The 22,114-nt window shown below is 35.9% G+C and overlaps 1 protein-coding gene across 5 annotated transcripts in view; it reads right to left on the minus strand.

The window, feature by feature from the left end:
- CFAP20DC (CFAP20 domain containing) overlaps window positions 1-22,114 on the minus strand; it is a 94,074-nt gene that overhangs the window by 7,623 nt on the left and 64,337 nt on the right. For 4 of the 5 annotated variants that reach the window (XM_054216641.1, XM_054216640.1, XM_054216642.1 and 1 more), the window contains 2 exons: window positions 16,568-16,629; window positions 2,003-2,094 (listed from right to left, as the gene is read on the minus strand). In XM_054216641.1, the coding sequence (XP_054072616.1) occupies window positions 2,003-2,094; window positions 16,568-16,629 (154 nt within the window). The remainder of the gene's footprint in view (window positions 1-2,002; window positions 2,095-16,567; window positions 16,630-22,114) is intronic. The other variant, XM_054216643.1, reaches the window with a different exon arrangement.

Genomic DNA, 22,114 nt, shown 5'->3' on the forward strand with positions numbered 1-22,114 from the left:
ACTTAATTGCCAATAAGATGACAGTTATTTCACCACACAAATAACTAACCTCAAGTAAAGCAATAAAGAAGAAAATAAAGTTTTTTCCAAAGTGCAAGAGATGTGTCACGGGACAAGACCTGTTTAGCACATTTCAAAAATGATACTCTAAGCCATAAGCCATCTAGTTACCGCCATCCATCAAGACTTTTTTAAACCAAGATATCTAGGAAAACACACAGAGTCTAATGTTGAATGGGTACAATCTGATTTGATAGGCATGTATTACATGGCACTGCATTTTCACACATCACCATATTCTATGCAAAGGTCTGTGTTTCACTTAAGTGTATCTTTTATGTTACCAAAACCATGACAGTTTTCTCCCAATATAGTGCAGGGACATTATTTGCCAAGGGCTGTAAACAATCAGAAAGGGAGGTTTGGAGTTCCTTGAAGATGCTGTATGTACAGGTACCTCCTTTGCCAAACAGGCCTCCCCGACCCACAGCTGCTGCAATTACTCTGCTGTTTCTCGGCTACTTTAGTAGGGAAGTGTGTCTAGTAGTTCAGAAAAAATCCGAACTGTCCTGGTTGGGGAGGGAAGGTCACGGAACAGCTTTGTTGTTCTCTCTGATTTCTTCCAACCTCTTGGGGAAATGAAGCTTGATCACTTCAACACTATTGCAGGTTTTTTGGAGTATTTGGTGATAGAAAAGTTTCTGTGTAAAGTTATCAAAATCACAAATATCATTCGTATACATGAGTCAGAATTTAAATTGACTGAATAAAGGCACAAAAATAAAAAGCCAAAATAAAAAGTATGGCTATATAGAGATTGTCTGTTCTCCAACCGTGCAACCACGGACACATGATGTAAAATATTTCAGCAGGAAAGAAAATGAGTTTAGGAACAATTCACAAAACAGTTTGGAAATTCTAGTGTGATTAAGAGAAGAAATCCAACAAATTCCAAAGCATACTTCTTAAAAGCTTTTAAAAGATAATAATCCAATTTTTAAAATTTACAGAAATTCCAGCTTTACTGCAGCAAGCCTTGGATTTCATACTAACGTAAAAAAATTCGCAGAGACCTATCACAAATTCATATCCAATATGCCTTTAACTCAAGGATTATTGTCCAATTCTCTTTGGCTTACTTAGGACCCTTAACAAAACCTATTACTTGATTCTTCAAAGCAAGGTCCCTTCCTGACAGCAAAATTCTAGTTTGCTGTCATAAACAATTACAAATATACATCTATGAAAACATTCCCAATTTGAGGGGCACAATCTATTTCAGACAGTAAATCACTGAGACATCTTCATCCCTCAGGCAGCCAAAATACACAGGTCAGATTTATGGTATTTCACATTGAATTGCCCAGACTTGAAGAAAAATGTAGATATCCTCTCTGTTTCCTAAGACAACCGATATGAAAAAAGTGCATTTGAAGAAAAGAAGGTATTTCTTTTATTCTATTGTTGTTGACTTTCCAGTTTCAGCTAAGTTCTTTGCCATTCTCTAAGCAAATGCAATTAATAAACAAAAACCTTCAGCACTTTAGGTGGTGACAACAGTCTTTACTCAGAATATCATGCTGAGATTTCATTTAAGGCTAAAACTGAAATTTTTCTTCATAAGAGAGGTATCACTTACATAAGTGTTATTTTGCTTCTAAATAAGAATGTTTAGTTTTTGCGTTCGTTCTTTCATACGTTTGCCATCCCCACTAGCATAAATTCCTTATTTTAAACAAATAAGATTCATTTTCCATGAGTTAATCCATATTGAGCCAGAATGTTACGAAACCTGCATAAATTATTCTTCTATCAGAGGCAAATAAGACTGCATGGAAAACCCTGCTAGCTTGAACTGAGATTAATAAATAAGAGAACTTGGAACCAAAACGTAGCAGTATAGAAAACTACTACAGAAAAGGCAGCACCGGCCCTACAGAAACAGCATTTAGAAATATATTTTTCTACCCAGGTCCTTTTCATTGTCTTCATAAATTCCTACCTGGAACACTCTGATTTGCTGAAGGTTTGGTGTGCTCTTCCAGTTGTTGGTTTCCAGGAATGATGGGGGGACTGAACGCGTTCAACCAGTCCCTGAAAAATACAAATAAAAATATCGTTCATAAAAGCACAGTTTATGTCCTTGTTTGTTCTAATTCTTTTGATCATTAAAAAAAAAATCACAGGAAATTGCAGGTTGTCGAGTGTGATGAAACAAAACCAAGCTGGATTTTATTATTATAAAAATAAACTTTACAGTTAATACAATTAATTAAATGTTAAGGCTTCCTTCCTCCCTTAGACTTTTCACCTGTTCTGTTCAGACTAAAAATCTGTGATTTCAGTTAGGTTTGCTTTGCAGAATTCAGCTGGTATTGCTCTCTCAGCAAAAGGTGTACATGAGGTGCGTTCTGTAATCACAGAGCTATGCTCTGAAAGCCTCTGGGACTCACGAGAGTCTTTGCCTGAGGAATAAAGACTTGGGATGAACAACCTGTCTTTGACAAGAGACTGTAGGGGTCAATTTGACTAAAAATCCTTACCCTCTCTAAGGAAAAAGGCTTAAAGACAACCACAAAAGATGTGCTTGCTTGCCACTGGAGCCCCTTGTAATAGCGCGACACAGCGAGTGGTATGTCCTTCACAGTTTGGGTGGCTGGTGAGTTACAGCTGAGCTTAAACATGAGATGGATGCCACCAACAGCGAGATACCAGCTCAGTGCTCATTAACTGTGGGACAGCTGGTTTGTATTAAATAATTTAATCTTCCCAGTTTAATTTACTTTTACAATTTTTCAATAAAGGGATAGAATTAGTGATCAGAACTAAGAGTAAAAAACTAATGGTTTTCTTGTGTTTTTAAGAAGGAAACATGGGATTGAGTCAGGATGTTATTGTTGATAATATTGTTGATATTGGAAAAAGCTTTGTTAGGTAAATACATTACGAACAATTGTTTATAACAATTTTTTATTGTTATAAAATGTTACATACTCTAAATAAAAAATTGTTATTGAGCATAACTTGATTTCAGTTAGTGGCAAGACTATACAGTAGACTTCTCATCACAGCTGTCAAATATCTATTTTGCTTCTGCAAAAAAAAAATTTTGACGGGCTCTTTATCATAGAGGAGGGAGCACGGACCTTCTTCACCTATTCAATTTAATAGGCAATTTATGTCTCTCCTGAACACTACTTTGTGATAGCTTTTAAAAATGATTTTCACATTATCACTCATTCATGCAAAGTTCAATGTTCATTTCACATCCACCACTTCATGATACACTGTCTTTGATTGTTACAGCTCAAAGAAAGGAAAACAGAACAGTTGTTTTTATTGTTATTGTTACTGCTTTTTATTGCAAACTGAACTGCAGACTTTTTCACTGAAAAAGTCAATCATATTATACTAACAATCAGAGAAAGACAGCCCTGGAAGGACACATCTAAGTCACAAAGTTAAGAAATTCCTTGTGCAGGTGACCACGTCTTAATCCTTTTCATATATGAAACTAATCTCTGTATACTGTGCATAGCTGATGGTTCCTGAAGTTCCCATCTCTCCTCTTCAACAGTAAAGAGCTATAACACATTAAAGCTTCCGTATAACCATTAACTAGACTAAGTAATTGCAAGTTAACGCTTGAACTCAGAATTCGAGGGACCTCAGTAAATCATCTCATTTTGATTGACAGAACTACAGCTGTCCTTTTTGACGTCCCTATTTCACTGCAAGGCAAGGGGAATGGAAAGAAAAAGGGGTCTTTAAATTCCCTTATGTTTGCTTCATGCTGTTGGGAAAAGTGCAGCTCTACAGAGTAAATTAAACTTGGTTTGGGGTTGATTCAATTTATGTCTGGCCATGGCTGTTCCAACAGCTGGCACAAAAGCATTATGCATGCAAACTTGTGCTGGAGGCCAGGGAGATTAGCCAGAGCTGCAGAGGTAACTTCAACATCCATGGCTTCCTCTAGAAGGGATGAATATTTCCAAAGCTTGACAGATTTCTTTACATTGCCAAACTGTAATTGTCTCAACTCAATTGTCCAACACCAAGTAAACAGGTAATGTACTTCTACTTTCTGAAAAGCCTTGATGATCTCACGTAAGATTTGCTTCTGACAGAAATCTGGCAAGGTTCAGTCATGTGTTATAATTGCTAAAATATGCCAATTGCTTTTTTTTTGTTTGTTAGTTTTTCTGCTACTTCTGGACTCGTTATTGATTCCACATCATCTCCTGTTGGCATGTACGCATAATCTGGGGTGAATCAGGGGACAACCACCTATCTGTTTGCAGTCAAAAAGGAAAAAACTAATTTTCTGCCTCAGGAAACAGAACTGCTGGTGTAGAAATCCAGCAAGTAGTATAGTAGATTTAAAGGAAGAGATATTGAATTTTCCATCATTTCAACATGTAAAAAACATACTTCAAAATTTTTTTACACCATCGTATTATTTTCACATATATGGCCAACTTCAAAACCAATTCTTCTCCTCTTCTGCTGTTCAGCTAACGCCAGTCAGAATTGGTACAACTAACCCACACAGCCATATGCTTGCCTAGCCATCTCATTATTAGCACTCTCTGCCGTTGCTCACCATATTTGCACTCCGTGAATATAGCCAAAGACGTTTTGTTTACACCAAAACTTCAAAAGCTTTTAGGAATAACAGTTAAATGCATGCTATGATATCTAGTGGTATGGTAGAATATATTTTCCATTTGTGCCACTTGCGTGTGTGGTTTGGGCTGCCTCAGAATCAGCCGATGTAAGCCTGAGAGTAGAATCTGACCACGCTCACAGGATGTGGTCAGAGAGCACGAAGCATTTATCACTGACCTGATTCTCGACAATTGCACTGACACACAGTGTCAGCGAAGGCAATCTCTTGGAGAAACTGTGGCAATTTTAGAGAAGGTAAGGAAGAACTATTAGTGCTAATCTCCATCTCTGCTTCCCAAGCTACCCTTTCTTCCAACTTCACTACAGCTTTTTTAAAAGATTGTGATGTTTGAGATCGAGAACAACAAGAATATTTCTCCCAGGAAGAAGCTTGTGCAAGGACAGAGGAAAGACAGTGCTTACTTCTAGAGAGAATTATCTCAGCTAGACGAATAAATGTAGTTAGAAAAGTAAAGAAGCTTTAGAGCATATATGCAGTGCTACAGGTCTGGCACAAAACAGACGAATTTAGAGATACGTGTTTTTCACACAAAATATGCATCAGAGAATTTCTAAAGAAAATAATTACTACCTGGAAAGCAGAGAGGGTGTTGTAAGAAGGAAAGAAAGATAATAAGGCAATTACCTCCAACGGAAAAGAAAGAGACAATTTATTTAGAGAATACCAAGGGAGCAAGGTAATCATGTGTTATGAAACCAGTATTTCTGTTAAATTAATAGTTCTTATTACTCAGGAAATTTATGAATTTTAGTTTGAAGTTTCATCTCTGGAAGGTCTTCCTGAGAGATGAAGCCTGAGACAAGTAATCAAAACACTACAGTATGAGGGATTCATTGTTGACAATATTATTTTTAAGGTTGAAACATTTTACACAATATATATTAAAAACTAGTTTATTACTTCCACAAGTTAGTTAGCAATGTCTAAATCAACTTTTCCTAAAACCTTGGGGGAAAAAAAAAAATCTCATGTGTGCTGAAATATTCTTGGCCAAATTGCAGTAGAGAGTAAATCCTGGCAGTTGATTGATAAACTTTTTGATTGATATTGATAAATGGAATTGATAAAGAAGTGGGTTTGCAGTGGTAATTCTGATAGATGCCGTGGTCTAGCAGTCAAGACAGACTTTTCCACAATGAAATCTACAGTTGCTTATAGGAAACAAGTAAAGCGCGTGTGTGTGTGTGAGACAGTGTGAGTTAATTTAAAAAAACCCAAACAAACAAGCAACAAAAATCCTGAAAAATTTGTAGACCCTGCCTAAAAGTAGAGCCTAGCGTGGAGACAACTAGCAATATTCTGAGAAATGCAGACTGTGGCCTGTGTTCCCATTTATTGTTTTTATTCTGACTGAATAAGGAATATTTTTTTGGTGAACTTCTTTAAGAAGCTAGTTTATCTCCTTAAAACAGAAAAGCTAATCACACATTCCGACCAATTAAAGACACTCTGTTTATGCTATCAATGCCTCCAGCTGTAATCAATACAATCAACATGCAATAAACTATCTAAGCTTTCCCGATAACAATGCGGAATGCCAAGTATTGGCTTTTGACATTGTGAGTTGCAGCGTACGAAGGCTCAGAATAGCTTCCACACGTATGCAAAGTACCATGCACCTTTAATGCTCATTATTCTGAAAGCTATTCTCCATGCCAAAATATAATAAAAAATGTTATATAATCCTGTTATATTACGGTCTTTTCTTAAAAAATACTTTCAGAAAATAATTTACATATATTGAAGCGTCACATGATAGCTGAACTGTGACAGAAAGTGAAAGAATGTTTTGGACTTATAAACACCGTTTTCAGTGCTATGACAGTATGTTAAATTTTGCAGAAAATGGCATCCATCAATAAAATCTGTTGAGAAAATTAGCGATGCTTTATTAAGTAGCACTTATCAATGACAATGTATCAAAATTATTACCATCAACAGAAATCCGAAGAATCAGAGTGTTTTGATGGAATGATTTAAATCTGAATGAACACCTTTGATACTTTGGTTTTGTACAGGTATTTTTGCTTTTTAGTCTATCCTACTGGCTGGACTGAATCAATCTCTTAGTAAAAATCTTAGTAAAAGTTTTTAACATTGCTGTGAATTGAGATAGCATACTTCATCGCATTTCTTTTGGATCAGATTTAATTTGTATTACTTAAATCAATGGCATCATTTAATCCATGGTATTAACAAAATTCAAATACTTCAAAGTTTTAGTATGGTTTTGTCCAACTATACAGGAATTAAAAGGAACACTCAAATTATTCAGTCAGCCTTAAGTATACTTAAAAAATGCAAGGCAAGGGCTACACTATATTAAATCAGGGAGTGAAAAAACAACATCAGTTTTGTATTATTAAGAACACGTCAAACTGACAGACTATTAAGCATCTGAAGAGTACAACCAATAAAGAACACAAAAGATGATATTTAACTGCATGAACTACTTAGTAAATCTTTACGAATACAAGAGGAGAACTGGCTCGTGCCTGAGTGATAATAAGAGGAGCACATTTGCTGAATTACTTTTTACAATGGATAATTTGACTAACTCTGTGAAGGGCCAGAGAATGCCAACGTATGAATCAAGAGTATAAACATATTTTTAAGGAAAAAAGGACCAATTCTTGACATCTTATGCGACTATCAACTAAAATTGCAGCACATACTTCTGTTGTATTAGTAATACCTAATACCACATGTATTAGATGTGGTATTAGAAGCAAATTCTGAAGCAAATCTCAGAAGCAAATTAGAAGCAAATCTCAGAAGCAAATTCTGCTGCAAATGCTCAAAGTGAATAAGTAACACCTTACCACGATCCACCGAATGCAAAGTACCAGCTCACATCAAAAGTATGGTTCAGTACGGCCTAAATATTCAATTCAGCTAAGACAAAGACCTATTTTTCTCACTTGTTTGGATTTTTAATTATATCTATTTAAGAAAGGCTGTTAGAGACTAACTCAGTTCCCAGATAAAGCAATAAAAAGTCACCTGGCTTTGTAACACCCCTCAAATATTCCCTGCTACATCTTTCTTGGCGCATGCATTACTTGCCAGGCTCCTCTAGATTAGCAGATCTGAATTTTCAATTATTTACATATCTGCTGAACTTCATGCATATGTGTAACTTCATTAAATTAAATCAGATTACCTATACACATCTGTTTGGGTTCTGCTTTGTAGTATATTAATGACGTATGCGTAATGGGAGGGCTTTTTTAATAGAGGTATTTCCACAGAAATAAACCCTTTAATAACAGTTTCAGTAGTGAAGCAAGGGCTTATGAAGGCTATTAACAATAAGATGTGTTTGTGTTATGTACAAAATGCAATCATATTTGAAAAAACGTTGAAATAAAATTTCAGGTCCTTCCACTATGTATGTCTGTAATAATTGTGAAGGCATCTTAGCCTTAAATTGTCCATTATTGTACCTAAAATGTTTCAAATAATTTCAATTTTTGAATGTTCTTAAAGTTCTTACAGAAATACGCCATAAACCAAGAAACATAAAATATTAATTTATACATCAATAATTGTTCAGTGCTACTCAGCTCCAGGTGGGAAAAACAGTATCTTTATAATGGAAAACTGAGTGAGTCTAGAGAAGAAGAAGAAGATATACTACCAAAAGAATATAGAGTATACTTATACATACAAATCAAGGATTTTCGAATGCACGCTTTAATAAAAATCTTGAAAAATAACATAAATATACATGTCCATATGACTTTGCATGTATTGAAAGCTCTATTTTAAAAAGAAATATCCTAAGTATTTAAGGGCAATCTAGCAATATGTTGATGATTAAAAAAATGCAAGCCATGAGCTACATTGTATTATTCTCCTGGAGTGCTATTGTAGTTTCAAAATATCATTAAATCAGCACAAACCAACACTTATCATTTCCTGCACATTTTTCACAGTGAGCTGCATTCTGACTATGAGTAATCTGTTAATCTGTTCTTTGCCTCACAATCCGTCAAAATGACAGATTCATTCCATCCCTAATACATAATATCTTCATTTACTGTATGCCTTACTGGAACTTTCTTTTTTTTTGCTAGCACTAAGATTTACAAAATCACGAGCATATTTACAGAATGCCTTTTTCCTTCCTCCAAACCACTTCAGCAAGTCCTACCTGCCAAGTACCATTCTTCTAACAGAGGCAGAGACACATCCTAAAAAACCCTAGGTTATTTAATTTTCAATGAATTAGCAACTAAAAAAAGAGATCATAAAAGTACAAGTGCTCCTCTTAAAGTGGAAATGTGAATTCTTCTTATAAAACAAGATATTTAGACAGTGTAAGGTGCTATTACAAGTGCATATAGTATAATCATGCTGACTGGTGTTAGCTGAAAGTTCGATCTGTTAATGCTATCCCATTTTTCTTTCATTATAAAGTTCAAATAATAAATTTGTGCAGGTTATTAAAAGCACACAGAGTCATCTGCATCAGTCTGAAAATATGAATGACCTGAATTTGGAGGTTTAGCAGCTTAGTAATTAATATATTGTGCTATTTAGTCAATCTTTTTCAGTTAAATACACGAAACTTCTATCATAGCTTCCGTTAAATAACACTAACGTTGGAATTTACTTAAAGACTAAAGCTGTAGTTTATCACCATGTTGGCTTGCTGGATAGATTATAGTCTTGATATTCACTAGCAATATAAATGATGCTAGGAGAGAAACCCAGTGTTTTATCATCTAATTTAAGTAAAATACTAGCCCTTTCTTTTTTGCTGGTTTTGATTTGTTTATCAGAAGATCAGCTGTAGACACCGGAAGAAATAAATTTGCAAAGATGTGTTAAAATTCCTTCATATTAATCTAATCTTATTAGATTGTAAATGTAGATGTAAATTCTAACAACTACATCAGATAGTCATTGATCAGTGAATCAAATGGATTTCCACATTTAATGAAGTGTCCATTAAGTAGAATGTGCCTCCATTTTTACATATTTTTAACAATGAATTAAACCATTTATTTAAAAAAAAATAAATTAATATTCGACCAGTTCAGGAAACACCTGAATCTAGTACCTATCGAGTCTTGTTGCAATTAAAGTAACTCCTTTTCTCCACTGCCAGCATCTTACTGTTCTGTGCATGCTGGATGTAGACCGCATCGGATTTAACTTTTAAAATGGATGACACGGAGCCAGAGTGCTTTTAAAAATCAATGGAGAGACATGACTCAACAGAGCACTAACTTTACTATTATCAAACGTATTGAATGCGATGCTGTTGAAGGTTCCTAGTCTGTGAAAACTACCTTTCTTTTTCAGAAAAGTAAAAGAAACCACCTGTATGCAAGAAAACTCTGACCTTTTAGTATATCAATGCAATGAATGGTGCAGCATGAAGCTGGAAACTCAATCATCGCCACAAAGTGAGAAGTATGCTACCTCAGATTAATTCTTCAAAAACATCAGGTTTTATCACCAACAATTGTGAAATAACATAATGGAATCAAACCCAACACTCCTGCACAAATGATACTGGAACATCAGGGAAGGGAGGTGTGGACGCTTGTGCCCTTGGAAACCCAGACAGTTTTGCTCTGTAAGAAAACATTGTATGCACATGGGATGTCAGTCAAGGGGCCTGATTTGTCTGTATTTAAATAAGCTTCCACTTCAGAAGGAGGATGGAGGAATAAATATATATTTCCATAGATGGGTGGTCGGTTAGTGGTAGTAAGCTTTTTCTCCCCAGAAAAGAGAACAACACAATCCCGGTGCAATCCTGTTTGGAAGTTTGCCTGCCCTGGGAACTCCCCTAAAATCCCAAGGCTCTAAGAGTTGTCAGAAGTTGGACTCAGACCTGAGATGCTGCCTTGTGGCTGAACCAAAGTGTCTTGTCATCCGTAAACACTGGATATCCCCTGGAAGAAGACACGCTGGCAAAGGGCCATAGCAAGAGTTCAGCTGAGTACTGGAGGAGAGATTGCGACGCTCTGTGAAGAGGGAATCCCCGACTTGTTACCGCATAACACCTATCTCTTCCTTTCAATCTAAGAGATCTTAGAGGCACGGAAAATCCTTTACTGCTGATTCTCCATCTCTACATACAAGTACGGTGGAACAACTCTGTTTGAATGGCCCAGGAATATTCAGAAAAGGGTGGAATCAATATAAAAATATCTCAGTAAGTCCTGAAACTACAAAAAAAGAGATAAACTACTTTATGTTAATATAGATGCAACAGCATGTTTTATATTCAAACCCTTAGTGTATATGCTGACACTTTTTCATGTTCTCAGATTCCCATACAAGGGAAAGCCATTTTTGGATTATTTTAACAAGCTTTTACACGCTAGCCAATTGGTTCTCAACAACCTTTCTGCAGCTAAGCTTTTTACCATCATGATTAAAATTCTTAACCTTTTCCATTAGATGTTTCCTGTGCCATTTGCTTCTTTTGTCATGTTCTTTTTCATGCGTATTATAGCCTGACAAATGCAGCAGAACTTTGCTAATTCAGATTAACGACTGGGAGACCTATTGCAAATTACTCTATTTTGTGGATGAGTAAAGTAACTGAACAAGTACAACGAAAAACCAAAGTACATTTTGTGATACATTGTTCTTGTTCACTTGTTTTGACAACTGTTGTACAATTTTATAATACTTCATAATGTAATATTGTCTGTTTTGCACAAGTAATGGAGTTGTATGACTTTGATCTTGTTATGAATCATAAAAATAAATATGCTTCTTTGTTTGCAAAACTGAATCATTAAAATTGCTTCTTTAAGTTATTCTGCTACTTAAGCAGAAATACATGAGACAAAGACCTTTTGTGTCTGAATTTCACAGAGAACTTGTGTTGGAGAAGTTCTGCTGTAGTGCAAATAAATGTTATAACTACAATCCTTTTACTGCACCATTTTGTAGGTGAGTTTAATCTTACTGAATCTCTCGGTGGTATAATAACACGTGCATCAGCTATTGGAATGTTTAGTTTTCACCTGGGATGGGTGAGAGTACTGGAATGGTAGTCTCAAAGCTGAACGTACTTTTAATACTTGAAAGTTTGCAGTGGATGTGTTTTTGTGCTGGAATCATAGATATATTATGCAAATTTCGGGTGTTGTGATAATGGCAAAATTTATGGCAACAGCAGGTTCTAAAAAAAGACTTCTGTAGCAAAAACTTTTAAAGAAAGTAAAAGACGTGATTTATTTCCTAAAATCAACAGAGTGGTCAGAGTTATGCATAGAAAGAGGTGTTCATTATATTTAACTAATTCACCAAAATTTTACCAGTAATCAAGTTTAAAAGGAAGTGATAATGCATTTAGCTAAAGAAACATGTTTATCAATTTAATGATTAGTTGTCTGAACTACTATGCACGCATATCATTACAAAAATAGGAAAATCACGTTGACGGATAAAGCAGTAATTAAGGATATGAGTTCTGCTTTTTTTAATCTTAAGGTAAAACCTGCAACTTATTCTGAAAAGTTTATAGTTACTGTCCTCCTCAAACATGTTAATCTGCAAGTCATCTTTGTGACGATAAATTTGAATCTGTCACATTTATCATAATTGGAGAGATACCTTTACCAAAAAAGGGGAAGAAAACTTTGTTATTTTTGGTTGGGTTTTTGGATTGTAGAGGAGAGAAGAATGACATCCTGATCAGTCTAATGTAACACATGTAGGTGACAATGACAAGACAGCTTGCTTCAGTCAGCCTGTACCAAGCCCATGTAAAGTGAGGTCAGTGACTAGTAATCGTTTGTCAAAGACTGCAGGCCCTTATCAGCCTATTATAGATACAAGGAACTTTATGTCACACCCACAAGTGGCAAAGCTACAAAGGATTTAAACCGCAGCACAGTGGTGACACTTTTTATAGATAAATCTAGACAAAATGCTGGCCTGAATTGCATCATATGTCCATTTACCAATTTCAGCAAACACTTCATAATATCATTGGTTTTCCTTAAAATTTTAGGGACCTCGCATGCTTCTTAGTTTTAAGAGGTTTCTTTTTATTCACAACAAATCCACTCATTTAAACACAAAAAGTCCCACTGAAGGAGCAACTGACTTGAATGTACAGAGCAGATACATCTAGCTTATTTTACAAGTTAGCGATTGGGCTGGTCTTGAGGATGGGCCTGAATCCTACCACTTGAGAGCAACCGCAACATACCAGCCTGGCAAGTGTGAACTTCAGCAGCGCAGAGACAGAGGTGGAACTCACAAGGGAGTACGGTTCTATTTACTCCTGCTAATTCTGTGCAGGTAACCCTGACCAAGCCCACAGCAGAGGCACAGAACATCTTCATTGACTGATATATCAATTAACTTCTGCAGGTTCCAACCACCCTCGGAAAAGCTGTCAGCCCCACATCTATGGAGTAGTCTAGGGAGGCTTTTGATTTTAGAGCTGCTAACGTATGAAACCCAATAGCCACTAATAGGGACAACAAATTAAACTTCAGTTTAACAATTATTTTCATTTGTGAATGAAACACAGCTTGATCACTCATTCTTTGGTTTGAGACCACTGATCAATAGACTTTCTCATAAAATGATGTCTGTGTTTTACGTGCTGATCTTATATTCTTGGCTACAGTCCCTATCAGGCAGATATTTACTATCATCAAATGTCTGTGCCCAAAATTCACTATGGGAATACATTTTTTTAACACGTAGAGTCAAATGTCTGGGTAAAACCTAACTGAAAATTTGTCTGTGTACTTTTTGTATGAAATTACTTCAGTAAAATATACTTCTTGTGAAAGAATACCCAATGAAATGCTGAAATATTTGTGTCCTACTTCAGTGTGGTTTCTGGGGAACAGCTGTTTGAACTTCAGAGGAACAAATTTTATTTGGTAGCTTGGGAAGAGTTGAGTAGGATGCCAACAGAAGATCTGGTGAGGCAATGCTTATAAAGATAAGTTTCAACTTACTAAAAACCCTTTCTCAAAGATAGAAAAATCAGCTTTTATAAGAAATAAGTGTTCTGGAAAGCATCTGTAGAAGTTCAGAAAAAGTTCATGAAATCAGGCTCAAGTGACCTTTTTCAGAGAGCAGCTCTACATTTTGCAGTTCAGTACGCCTGAAATTTCTCTAGAATATTTACTTTCTTTCAGCATTTCCTTTAATCAGACTTCCAAACCTTCTATGACACACACATATTTTGGAAGACAAACGCTTACTAAGCAGATGTAGGGTACATAGCAATTTCCAGTCCCCGCGCTGGAGGAAGAAGTAACAGAGAAGGTTACAGCTCCCTGTTTGGAGAGAAGAGAGCAGTTCGAAGTTCAGCTGGGACCATACGGCACAGCAGGCAGTGGGAAGTGCACAGCTAAGGCTTGAAAGACTGCACAGAATCTTGCTCACCTGGCTCTGTAGCCTCTGCAGTCAGCCTGTCTCTCATGACAAAGCTTGCAAAGCAGCATGATGTGGAGGTGATTTGTATTGCAGTAGCAATGTTGTTGGCAGACTTATGACCTTTACCCAGTGGAACCAATGGAAAACGAATCTAGCTGGGTCTTTTTATTGACTGTATTTCCATTATCTTCACAGATGCTTTCTTTCCTGGCTTGTTCTTTTATCTTATTATGGACAGAAGCTACATTTACTGGACAATAGCTGCCACATTGCTCTCTTCTCATTTCCCAGAAAACATCACTACTACACTTTTTAAAGTTACTTGAGACCTGTCAGATTTTTTATCATTCTTTACAACAAACTATTTCTTGCTTCAGCAAGAGCATCGCATAACTGTCTTCATGCCATGGCATTTATACCCACTCATCTACATATGATACATCAATTTTTCAAATATTCTGTATGTTCCCTTACATAGCTACAGGAGGCCTACAAAGATTTAGACATTTTCCAGTTGCTCATACATTTCCTGTTAAAATTGGCTTTAAAAACAGTTTAGGAAATAAGTTATAGAATTACCATTAATTTTATCTGCCTCTCATTTAGGTACACACCCTCGGTGAAAAACATTACAGAGTTTTCCATTGTATATGAAAGGTAATGATGTGAATAATGGTATTCAAGTCACATCATCTCCAGTTTTTATATCATGATGCAAACTGACCTCATAATTTTGTCATCTTCTGTATTTACAGCCCAATAATGCTTTTCTGGCAGTTCACAAGGGCTACTGAATTTATGAGGCACTTGCAAGTCAGGTATTTTACGAATACTTTGCCTGCATTTCTCGAAAATGATTTCTAGAGAAATTTAAGTCTACTGTGTGTACTGGATTGAAATAGCATAAGAACTAAGTCATAATTTATATTATTTTGTTTACAATTTTATTATATGGAATACAAGTTTTCATTGTTGATCATATTAACTTGATATGATGAAATGCTTTATTTTTACAGATAATGGCGTTTATTCCGTTTTCCAGTATATAAAATGTACTGAGTACCAAATTGCTTTAGCACATGCATAAAAATAACTTAGTAAAACCTCACTCAACAAATGCATGGGCAAAAAGAAGGGGAACAATGTAGCTTGCACTAAAATATAGGCAATTCTAATGCCATCAGAATTATGAAATTGATTCTGGAATAAAGAGTTCTCGACAAAGTGTCAACAAGGTCACAAGGCAGGTACTTACCTTACCCTCGGGACTACAGTCAAGTGTTTCTGTCCACCTCAGCCATTGTAACAATTCATAAGGATAGAGATAGTTCCTTTGATAACCAGCACCCAAGGCACAGAGGTTTTCTAGACCAACATGGGCACTTTGATTTACACGTGAAAGGGAACAGGAATCCGTGATTATACTTGTAATTCCAGTGATATATTGTGTGCACTAGGAAACATATGGCTGCACGTTGCAATAACTGGTGCATCTGGGTGAACTCGCACAGCAAGTTTCATAGTGTTCAATTCACAAAATCTAACAAGAACATAATAAAAATGTGGATGGCAAGTGAGACAAGTGACTGAAAACATCTGTGTGATGAGAAATGCATATTATCCTCACAACTTACTGGCAGTACGCTATCATAAAACATTTCATACTGTTGATAAAAGATAAAGAAGTATCTGAAATGTCCTCTCCTCCTATCCCACCCAAGTGAAAATCACACCAAGTGAAAGTGAAACAGGAGGAGTACTTTTTGAAATAAGTACACCTCTTGTTCAGGCTGTTAAAAAATTGCCAAAGTGATGTGGGGGGTTTCATAGGTACAAGGCAGCTCTGAAACTGGGCAATTAATTTTGATTCTCTCAATTTGATTACTTCTCGCTAGCCACCCTCTCCCCTTGTTTTCAAATCCCCATCTCTTATATAAAAGTCACAGGGATTTTGTTGCTGATTCTAAACAAAACAGATCAAGTAAAAACTTGAAAGCCGAAGTATACTGTAGACAGGATCCCCTTGAACTATCCCACGGCATTGTAACACTGACTGGGCATCTATTAAAAAAACCCTGTCTAAATAAGTAACATTAAAGTCTTTTGTAACAAATGGATTCCCTGACACCGACAGTCATGTACAGAATTGTAGTTCTAACCCTTCAAAGCAGAGAGGAAAAAAGAAAGAAATGAGAGTGCGTATACGTCAGATGAGGGAGATTTGCTGAATCACGCATCAAAGCAGGTGTAGGAGCAAGGCCTATGTCAGTTACGTTAAATACACGGTGGTACACCCAAACCAGGCAGAATTCAGTTCTGCATTCCAGGACAACGCTGACATACTGCAGGCAATGACTAAAATGAGCAATAGGAAAGCCCTCTGAGAGGAGGTTGCAATTGAAAAGAGATTTAAGATTAAATCAAAAAATGTCACATTTAATATTCAGAACACTCTTAACTGAATCCTTACTGCCTGGGCTATAAGTGGAATCTTACCGTGGGTTGGAATGAGAAAGCGGGCTCATTTCTTTCTGATAGTGATGCTCCTGACTGACAGGCTATGGAAAACAAAAAATAATGGTGAGAAAATAACTTTGCAAATACTCTTTCAGAATGTTTAAAAATATGTAAGAGATCCTTTATGAGAATACACACTTGCAGCTTCTGATATTAGAATTTTATAGTCTTCTTCCTTATCTGTCAAATTTAAAAGGAATATTCAGATCCTAACTGTGCAAAAGTACAACTTAACAGATGATTCTTGTCTGGGTGGAAATACATACGAATTAAGGAGTTGACTACACGGTCATTTCTCTACTGCCTGTGAGTGTTGGGACAGAGTCAGGAAACAGAGAGGGAAGGGTGGCAAAGTCCTGTCTGATAGAAAATTCTGGACTGTAGGTGTATAGGAAGCATGGGGCAGGAACTCGTAGTTGGATTTGTGCAGAACCGACCATTCTTAAAAACTACATTTGGTTTATGGCATTAAAAACAGTTATTTGCAAGAAAGATCTGTACTCATGAACAGGTACAAAAATTCAGTAGTTCTAAAATTCAGAAATACATTTTCTCTCAGTATAAATGTAGTGCTTCCAGAAGAGACCTCCCTGCCATTATCACACACATCAAAAGCAGTTCTAAACAAACCACTGAAGAAAATGTAAAAGAAGTGAAAATATAAGCATATGTTAACAATACTTGTACAATACAGTACACGAAATGCTAAAAATAAATTCTAAGCATTATGAAAGCTATTGATTTCATACAGAAATTAATATAAAAATGAGTATATTCTCATGGTTTCAGGAAGTGGGGAGGGATGTTGTAAAATATATGTTCAGGATGAATGACATCCTAATTACAGCCAAATATGACTCTGCCTGGTGGCGGATAGTGCAATTCCCAAATGATGGCTAGCGGAAGACTGAGGATGAGACAGAAAGTGAATTAGTCAGTCGATGAACCAGAATATCTGTCTAAATAATTTTTGGTCTCATTTCATAGTAAAGAATAGTCTGCCTCAGTTTTGCAATTTGACTTGATGTGAACACATCCCTGCAGGGGTTGTCAAACTGAGCTCTCTGTTGGAATAATTCTGGGTTTAAATATCACTCCTCTTGTCTGTCAGACTTCAGTTCTGCCAGACCATTTTTGTGTTAAGCGGCTTTCTTTTCTGAATCATCACAAAGGAGGCCAGAAGACCTTCCACAAATTAGGTATGAACCTGAGGTACCCTTTCACATATTTTGCAGATCAAGGCCTATGTGACTGAATTTATATTTAGGAAGTTGCTTGGGAACAAGTAATCTTTCTTTTCTGTGAGTACTCCTTACTTGAAAGGCAGGTCTTAGTGGTGAACACATTTTGGAGTCTGCTAATGGAGCATTATACCACTACAAGGTTGCAGGATATATCAGTGAGCAATCTAGGAGAATCTTCCTTCTCCTTTGCGTTTCTGACTGAGAATCAGGGACCACATGGAAGAAGATATCCTGAATTCTCTTCTATATGATCTTGCTCCAGAATGGTTGTGTTCTATCTGAAGTGGTGTCTGCAGTGTGGGAACAACTATCCAAGAAGCTGAATGGGCCAATTCCCTGACAGGGCAAGAAGGTCTTATTGTATCTCTAGAACAAAGCAAGGCATTTAAGCAGAAATCCTTTGTAAGCTTTGCAAATTTTCTTGGATAACCTGTACATGTGTGGGTCTAAACTTCACATTATACTCTGCAAGATATAGAACTGTGTCTTTCACGTTGTTGCAAAGCTAACATGGAATTTCATAGACTGAAGGTTTAAGAAAACATTCAGGTAAGACACAGTCAAATAAAGCCTTTAAAAATATTTAGTTCTACGTACACGTATTATTGATTTGGATCTATGCCCCACACATTTTATAAGGGTTTACAATTCTCCTTCAAAGTAAATCTATTTTAAAATAGAAGTTTTTCATATTTATAACTGATAGCTATGCTGGGTACTGTATAATATTCAAAGCTATTTCATTCCTTTTTGGTTGTCATAGTTTACAGCAGCTGCTAAACAACCTACATTTCAACGATTTCTCCTGACAGCATATATTCAGTTCTTGGTAAACTATCATAGGTTATAAAATACAGTTTTAGTATGTCTGTTTTATAGTTGTTTAAGGACATCTGTTCTAACTGCAACTTAGCAATATGATTGATCTCTGTGCCTTTACATTCAGAAGGGTTTCTGAGATTCATTAGTCAGTAACATGAGAATTTTCAATGAATCTGGAAATCAGACTAACAATGGCAAGTGATGGAAAAAATAAGCTCACTAAAAATGTGTTTTATATATAAAATATTACGTTGATACATATGTTCACTATCTAACATGATTATATCGTGCCCTGCCTTGCAAAACATCATAGGTATTTCAAAATGAAAGATACACAAAAAGCTGCCTTCTGGTGGTGCTGTTGCCATAGATAGCACTAAAGGACAAAAATGCTGTACAAAAGCAAAGAAAATTTGGAATAAAAATACTCCTTACTTATCTTTGAAGAACATAAGAGAAAGCACTAGATACTACTGATTTAAATAATCAGAAAGATACAACCTGGAAACACATGTAAGCATGAAAGTTTAATCATGACAAGAATTTCAAGTTGTCCTTAATTTCTCAAACTACAACAAGAGGATTATTTCTATTTCTTTTCTATACACTGCACTGCTAAAGTCAACTCGAAGATGGCTACAGATATATACAAACTTTTCTGCAGTTTGGAACACCTGATTTTGGAAGGACTTTTGCAAATTCTTTTCACAAGTCAGATGATGGTGGTACTAAAGATCAGTGACCTAAAAAAAAATTGCTTTTATTCTACACATTTTTTTTACATAATATATGTACGGAGTAAATATACATATAAGGAACACTTCCTGGTAAAAACTGGAAGCTGAAGAAGCAATAACTTTACTCATTTTAGGTCTTAAAGCAAGGCCATGTGTGGCAGAAGACAGAAATCCAGGAGGAGCAACCTTTGAATGTGTTCTAATCATTGCAACTAGGCTGCATTTTGATCTCTCAGTTCTGTAGACTGCGCACGCAATACAGTGACACATTTACTGCACACGCGGATGCTACATGTGGGGATTCACTGAAAACAGCTATATGAAGTTATCTGACAGATTTATAGACTTGAAAGCCAGAGGGAAGAATTAGATCTACTCATAATCGGATGTACATCACAGGCTACTAAACTGTGGATCACCAACAAAAAACATTGAACAACAACAGATCTAGAACTGAATGAAACACGAAGTGGGTCCCTCTGAATATACTCTACTCATAGATAATTCCCTGCTGACTGCTTTTGGTATTTGTCAGTTAACCAGTTCTAAATTGATTCGATGTGTGTTTTATCAATATTGTATGCTGGCTCATTTTTAAACAAGTATTTACAATATTATCTCTTGGCATGTTACATCTAAGCAGTTCCCTTATCATTTGTAACTTTATCAATACAATTAAATTTTTTTTGAACAGGACATATTTTCTGTAAAATAATCTTGACTATCATTAACCATATTACCTCCCTTTAAATCTCTCTTAACTGAACCCCACACCAGATTTTTCACTGTTTTGATGATGATATCAAGACTAACTGGCCTACATTAACCTTTTAATTTCAGCTGCCCATTTGAATACTGGCACAGCATCACTACTCTCAAGTCTTCTGAAATGTTGCAAGCATTTAGAAATATGCTGAAATTTAACACCAGTATACCAAAAATGCCCCCAACTACTCTTTTAAAAGCTTCTGTGTTAAACAACTTGGGATGATTGAATAATCACCTTCCCTAATAAATGCTGTTTAAAACCTTCTGAGATACTAAAGGTCTAGAAAATGAATTAGTACCCTCACATGACTACTCAGCATTTTTCCAAATATTGGAATGGAATTGTATTACCAGTGTTAAACACACAAGTCCGTATGCATTAATTTGTAGCACGTCTATGAACAGCTGGTGCTGTGGAAGCTATCTCAGAAAAGAAAATATGAAATGAATCAATAGATACTGTGGACTAACTGACATTGTACTGGTACAGAAAGTCCCTTTGTGTAAAGGCCGAGAGAAGACTGTGGAAGCTTCTCTCTGTTGTAGTGAGGGACTAAGCGGTTAGTCCTTATCTGAGAAAGATTATGTTTGCTTTCTAAATTATCTCCTGTTGAAATGGGGTTCTTGCTATTAAATCTTAAAACCTCAATAACCATCGTGCAAAATGCAGAGGAGAAACCTGACAAGGGTGTGTATATAAAACACACCAACACTTCAGTCAACTGAATGAAATTTGAAAAACTTCTCTCTCAAAGACAAATATGTTGCCTTTTACACTTGATTTATGTAGAGAAAGATTGCCACAAAGGACTATTTTTAAAAACTACAGCTATATTAAATTACATTTTAAATGACTAACCTATTATATCTAAACACTTTTTTAGAGTGATGCTATTAGTCTGAAGCTACAGAAGCTGATCAAGGCAGTGAGATCAAAGAACTGTCTTTGCAATTACATTGTGCTTCACTGAATACTGGAGCAGTACATTTTACTTTAAAAGTTCACTTTGTTTTAGTCATGTAATTTGTATTAACCAAACCTGACATGTCTCAATATTCTTATCAATTTCCTTATAATTAAACTACTCAAAAATTAATGAGACTGCAATTCTCCTTTACTTAATTGAGTTCCATTTATCCAGTCTTGCAGACTTACACCATGTTTGCGTCTATTTAGTGAGTACTGAGAAAATGCAATGGAAATATGATGAAATCAACTAAATGTATCTCAAATAGTTAAAACGAACTTATGCTTCTCTGGTAACATGCAAAATATTACTCCGTAAACCAAATTCTTATTTGTACAATTACCCATTTATCGATATATCTCTTCCCATTTGAAACCTTCATTTACCAGCGTACCACAAACTTCCAACAGTGTGTTGATCATTCACTATGGAAGATTGCTACTATGGGCCTCTATTTGGGTCCTATGGATCCCTGGAGTTAATTTGCACCTAATGTTTTATAGCATTTACCCTATGATAGTTTGTATCGGCGCAACACAGCAGTGTTTGCTCTTCTAACATTGGATCTGCCTCTTAGAGTAGCATTGGCTCTACTTAAGAGACATTCACTGTTTAATATTGTTTCACCTATAACAAAATAAGAACTATGTTGCTGAGATATAAATGGAGTATGAGGTTATCTAGTTTTACAGCAGCTCCTGCAAGTACCTTTATCTAGTCACTGAAAAGTTATTCTGTGATTTCATACATTCAGTACTCTTCGGTGGACTCTAACAAATACTCCTCTGCATCTTATAATAGTACTCCATCACATAGGCAGCTGTGTGTGATTTTGCACCACTTTGTACCAGGACAAATAATGATATAAGGTGTAAAATATAGAAGGATCACATACTAAGTGCTCAGAATTTTTGCTGCTCTTCTCCTGCTTCAGTCCTTTAAACAGTTAGCTTTTCAGTAATGAGACTTTATCACTGTAAGTAGCAA

This window comes from Rissa tridactyla, chromosome 10 (genome assembly GCF_028500815.1).
Source record: "Rissa tridactyla isolate bRisTri1 chromosome 10, bRisTri1.patW.cur.20221130, whole genome shotgun sequence".
Lineage (NCBI taxonomy): Eukaryota > Metazoa > Chordata > Aves > Charadriiformes > Laridae > Rissa > Rissa tridactyla.